Source organism: Lygodium microphyllum, chromosome 12 (assembly GCF_053477565.2).
Source record: "Lygodium microphyllum isolate KBCC chromosome 12, Lygodium_microphyllum_v1.1.10, whole genome shotgun sequence".
NCBI classification, from domain to species: domain Eukaryota; kingdom Viridiplantae; phylum Streptophyta; class Polypodiopsida; order Schizaeales; family Lygodiaceae; genus Lygodium; species Lygodium microphyllum.
In genome coordinates this window covers 105,024,985-105,030,582 of record NC_141146.1, presented here as the reverse complement: position 1 = coordinate 105,030,582, position 5,598 = coordinate 105,024,985, and the positions used below count along the sequence as shown (strand labels likewise).

Sequence of the window (5,598 nt, the reverse complement as noted above, 5' to 3'; positions counted from 1 at the left end):
TTCAAGTCAGAATGCCCAAAAAAGGTCTTACAATTGCAATGAGCTTGGCTACTTCAAGCTTAAATGCCTTAGCTATAAAGGTTCTTATGATGCTCCTTGAAGGAAAAATTTAGTTGACAAACCTAGTACAAGCTATGCAACACAACATCTTGGCCATACATGTTACTTGGATTATACCATGAGAAGAAGTTTTAATTACCAATTGAAGATCTACATGCCTTTCTTTGTTAAAGCATATACAACACCTAATGATTGGATTAAAATATAAGAGCAAGCCTTGGTGATATGCCATGCCATTGTCACCTACAATACTATTGGGCATGCTTTAGCTCATTTTGGCCTAAATGCATGTTGATGAAGATTTGATGGAATACACTCCAATTCAATGCAAAGCAAAGAACTAGACCAAATTTCTTGCAATATAGAGAGTAGGACTTTGTTTAAGATATTACCCCGCAGCTAATTAGCTTGTGCACAATCAAGTCACTATACTAATGTTCTGACTATCATGTCAGATATCATGATGCAAAATTAAAAGAGCGACAATTGTAATGACCTGGTTACCCACTGTGTTTGTCATGAGGGTATTGTCCGGGCTAATGTTTGTTTGACCATAGTTGTAATGAGAAGATGAGAAGACAAGGACACATTGGTTACAGAAATGAGTCGGCGCTTCCTCATAATAGAAGACTTTGCTCGTGAATCGTGCCATCAGAAAGCTCCATATATATGTGTATCAGAAAGCTCGTTAGTCGTGCCAGTCAGAGTTGAAATTTCAGGATAAACAGACTGTTCTATATTATATGAAATCCGTCTACATATAAACGCCTGATGAGAAACACCGGTCACTTCGTCACACTCCTTTACAATTGTTGTACAAACGTTTTACAATCGAGCCAAATATATGGGTTGCAATGGATGGGCCAGTGTATTAGTACATGTTGCAATATGTGCTGCAATGGGTTGGGCCGCATATGACAGTATCTGAAGTACATGATGTTGGGGATGAGCAATGCAGTCTTGCGGCCAGCATAATGTTCCAATACATGACTGATTTTTTGTACAAAATAATGCCTGTAACAGAAAGGATCCCATCATGACCACCCCCACACTCACAATGGTGAATGGGCTTCCTTGGTGAGGGGCACATCCTTCCCAGCCCTTCTCCTCCACATCCTCTCCACTTGCTCGAATGAAAGGCCCTTCGTCTCGGGCACAAAGAAGATCACAAACAGCAAAGCCAGAACTGTGATGACGCCAAAGAGCAGGAAGGTCATGGAAGTGCCGAGAGCATTTGTGAGAGACAGGAATGTCAAGGCGATGATGAAGTTCGAGACCCAATTGGCAGTGGCTGCAATGCCTCCACAGATCCCTCTGTACCTGAGTGGGTAGATCTCTGAATTAACTGCCCATGGGACAGGCCCCATCCCAGGTGAAAAACATACAATGTAGAGAGACAACCCAATCAAAGCAAGCCACCCATAATGGCTTGGGCAACCCTCAGTATACCATGCCCGTGATTGTGCTTTGCAACCGTCACCAATTGTAGAATTGGATATGAGACAAGCTCCAGGAGCATTCTGCATCAAGAATGTCCACATTAGACGTAAACCACCAAATGTAATTCAACCAAAAGAAACTATTGCCAAATATTCATGAAGATCCACAATCAATCGGTTTGGGCTATAAGAGAGCTAGTTCTCTGTAAGTTCTCTTAGAACATCTTTCCAAAATTTGAGTCCTCATTTACTGCACAAAGCACCTAAGTAGCAATGTTGACTTGATTTGGGAGTAGGCTGACTCCAGAAACATTGCATAACTCGTCATTATTTGGGGAACAATAACAATAAGTCAATTTTTATCAGCATTAACTCAGACTTCATAATGGCAATGAGAAGGCAAGCCATGGGAACATGATCATGGAAAATGAATTTAAAAACAAACTAATACCATGATCAGAGTTTTAGTCTATAGCACTAATAGGATTATAGAGAAACTGTTGCATACCTGATTGGTTTGTGCAGCACAAAAGCCACAGTGCATCTTCAAACATCCTGTGCAATCCCAAGAAGAACTGATAGCTTTCTGATAGTCAGGACAGGTATAGCTGGCATTCTGGAACGACAGGGTTTTATCTATTGAGGGAGAGTCGTGTGATGTGACATGAAATGCAGCAGTCAGAACAGCAAGGGCCACAATTACACCAGCCAAACTGCTTATCACCAGAGGACGTCTTCCAGCTCGTTCGATGAGATACATCCCAGCAATGGTTCCTAATGCATTGACACCGGCCACTATCAGTGATAGCATCAAGGCTACTCTATTGGATGCATATCCAGCCATTTGCACAATAGAGGGACTGTAGTACATCACTGTGTTTATACCCACAAACTGCTGGAAAACCTGATGCAAAAGACATAAAATTTATCAAAACCTGATATCTACAAGAGAAAGCATGCCATTATAAGTAAGCCAGATTCACAACATGACCTGTAAGCCAACTCCTGCAACAAGAGCCAGCCTAATTTCTTTGGTTTTCCAAAGATCTGAGTATGTTGTCTTCACTGCACCCTTCTCCTTGATTTCTTGCTCAACAGAGCTCCTGAGCTCATCGACTTCATTCTGCACTTGATCTGAGGGGTAGATTTTACTGAGGATTTTGCATGCTTCTTCAGTTTTGTCCTGCCATGTGAATCAATGTGAGATAGCAAAAATAACTGAAGTGACATGTTAAAACAAGTGAATATTAGTACTTGCTTACCTTCCGGTAAAGCCAGCGAGGGGACTCAGGTAGAGATACCATGAGGAAGAACTGGACCAATGCAGGTAAACCTGCTACTCCAAGCATCCATCTCCAAGTACCTGGGGCCTGCATGGGGTTATTTTTGAGATGCGAAGATGCAAGTATGATAAAGAAATCATTATGAGAATCGTGGTTTCCACCTTTCCATTGTGGCAAATAATCACAGCCACAAACATTCAAAACCCGAGATCAGAAAGAGCACTAGGAGCTCTACCTTTGTGAATGCCAAGTTGATTGCATATGAGAAGAATTGTCCACTGGTAATGAAGAGCACATTTGTACTCACTAAGGCTCCCCTGTATCTGGCAGGTGAAGCCTCAGCAATGTATAAAGGAGCAGTCATTGAGGCAACTCCAACCCCCAGGCCCACAAATATTCGACCAACAATGAGGACTTCTGGATTCGGTGCCAAGGCCATCAGCAAGGCACCCAGGAAAAACAAGACGTCCGCCACTAAAATTGCTGGCTTCCGCCCAAACCTATCATTGAACCATCCCCCAATCGCAGCTCCAAAAATTGCACCTGCAATAGCCATACTCACAATTGTCTCCTGTGCAGGTTTAAGAGGCGAAATCATCAGCCATATTCTTTAACGCTAGAGTGAAGATTGCCATTCTTTCATGACAAGTCTTGATGCATGCATACCTGAAGGAGCTTACTATCATCCACAGATTTGAAGTCATCTCGGATGTAGAGCAAAGCTCCTGATATGACACCTGGAAAGACAAGCTCAACAGATGATGTACGTAGTTTAATTCCATAGACTTTGAGAAGATACAAATGCAGAAACCTGTTCTTGAGACAGAATCTGAACCACAGGACTCTTGCAGTTTCACCTGTATCATAGCCGAAAAGAAGGCCTCCGAGCCCAGCTGCACTGGTAAGAAGCAACAGATATTTGTTTCTCCAAAGATCATTCCATAGAGCAGATAACTCTTGTCTTAAGCTAGAACCTTGTCCTGATCCCTTCTCAAAACTCATCTCCATCTTGGACAGTGGCCTTGAGCTTCTTCTGGAGAAGAGATGCAAGAATTGCTGTAGGAGTATTAAATCTGTGCATAGGAAACAAGCATTGTTGCATCAATGATGGTTGTGTTAAAAGGATGCAAGGTTTGCTGTATCAATGATGATTCTGTACAAGAGATGTAAGGATTGTTGGCCACATGATGCTCCAATACAGAGAGGGCGCTTGAGAAGCTCAAAGCTGTGGCCAGGCAGGCCTCAATTGAAAAGGGGATCACATGTATGACATGTTACATGTACATGGAATCTAGATACTATGATAGAATTTCAATTTGAATGGATTATGCAAGATTTTGGCGAGGATACATCTGATGACCACAACTTTAGAGCACGTGAAATGTGTTTTACGATCCTGATGAAGCATCTGTTGCCATCATCCATGGATTGGTTGCCGTGTAAAAGTGGCTATCTTCGGATAGCAAAGGTCTGAAAAGAGAGAGAGGAAATCATACTGCGGACAAAGCCCAAAGGAAAGGTGTTAACACAGACGTCTCGATGTCTTCTCCAAGAAAGCGACTAAAGTAACAGCAGATGCATCACCGCATGGAAAAGTGAAGCCATGTTCATGAAATCTCAAGCTCTCTACAGCAAACCGGCATGAAACTGAGTGATCTTATCGGTGGCACAGGCTCTCTCTCTCTCTCTCTCTCTCTCTCTCTCTCTCTCTCTCTCTCTCTCTCTCTCTCCCTCGGCTCGCATGTGAATCCATTGAAGAACTGCCAGTTGAGAAACTGCTGTTTCCTCCTTATCCGCATCCAGAGAAAGACAAGTGTGATAGACGTTCCACAAATATCGCAATCATTGTAACCCATTGCAGGCTACATCACAATCATTGCGATCTGCCCTTTGGCTGTGCAGTGTCTTATGCACTTACTGAGCCTTGACCATGACTCACATTCCAGCACTTGCACTAAACATCCCCCGAAATGGGTATACTACAAATTATAATAATACAATCCCACTTCAGAGTTCCCAAATCGGGCTAAAAATGCAATCTCGGGTCACAAGCTGATCTCACAGCACAATCAGGGCAATTGTGTTATTTGGAAGGGTAAGCAATCTAGCACCCTACTCTGACCTCAGAGAAATGTGAAGAAAAGCCAGCAATAGCCTTTCAAGCTATTCTACATTGCACGGAATGGAGCTCATTCTCAAAAGCATGGAGCATGCAAGCTTTCTTTAGCATTGGATAAAACCCCAGAAAGAGAGTAGGTAAAGGAAAGGTACCTTTGGCTTATTATCTTCCGCACTTTACATCAATGTTTCCTCGATACGTCTTACAACAGAAGGATAATATGGGTCACAAAGCATGGGTAGCTGTTGCTAAGTGGGGCTACCAGAGAGATTACGAGCTCACTCGAAGTGACCTGGGCAGGCACTGCTTTTCAATTAAAGGGAACCAAAGAAGGTGACGATGATGGTGATGGCAATGCTGATGGCGATGATGACGATCCGATGATGAGCATGATATACGATGGTGAGGAGGAAGCAGACGGCTCGGATAAGTTCGTATGGGTCTGTAATTTTCTCGGAATGAGGACATCGAAGTCCAGACACAGAGGGGAAGAGGGGGGGGGGGAGAGAGAGAGAGAGCGCCAGCCTCGTGTGCTTCGCTTGTTTTGTGAGCTAATGAGTTGTTAAGGGCATGCATTTTGTTGGCTTCTTCTTGGGCGGTACCCACGTGGCATGAGCCACTGACAGTGCATTCAAGAAAACGAAAAGATACGAAAATCAGAATTTTTTTTAAAAAAAACTCCCAAGAAATCTATGAG

The 5,598-nt window shown here is 43.1% G+C and overlaps 1 protein-coding gene across 2 annotated transcripts; it reads right to left on the bottom strand.

Annotated features, from left to right (window-relative positions):
• Window positions 1–757: 757 nt before the first annotated feature.
• Window positions 758–5,373, bottom strand: LOC148028130 (putative inositol transporter 2). Of its 2 annotated transcripts, XM_087689809.1 has the most exons (9): window positions 4,367–4,964; window positions 4,133–4,252; window positions 3,640–3,935; window positions 3,449–3,519; window positions 3,018–3,353; window positions 2,762–2,869; window positions 2,491–2,682; window positions 2,008–2,403; window positions 758–1,580 (listed from the first exon to the last, which is right to left on the bottom strand). In XM_087689809.1, exons 3-9 carry the CDS (start codon window positions 3,788–3,790, stop codon window positions 1,113–1,115), a joined length of 1,722 nt encoding a protein of 573 aa, XP_087545935.1. In that variant the 5' UTR covers window positions 3,791–3,935; window positions 4,133–4,252; window positions 4,367–4,964; the 3' UTR covers window positions 758–1,112. The 2 variants fall into 2 exon arrangements, with proteins under 2 accessions (XP_087545935.1, XP_087545936.1); XM_087689810.1 differs by lacking the exons at window positions 4,133–4,252; window positions 4,367–4,964 and adding an exon at window positions 5,054–5,373 and having other exon boundaries at window positions 3,640–3,855.
• Window positions 5,374–5,598: the final 225 nt, after the last annotated feature.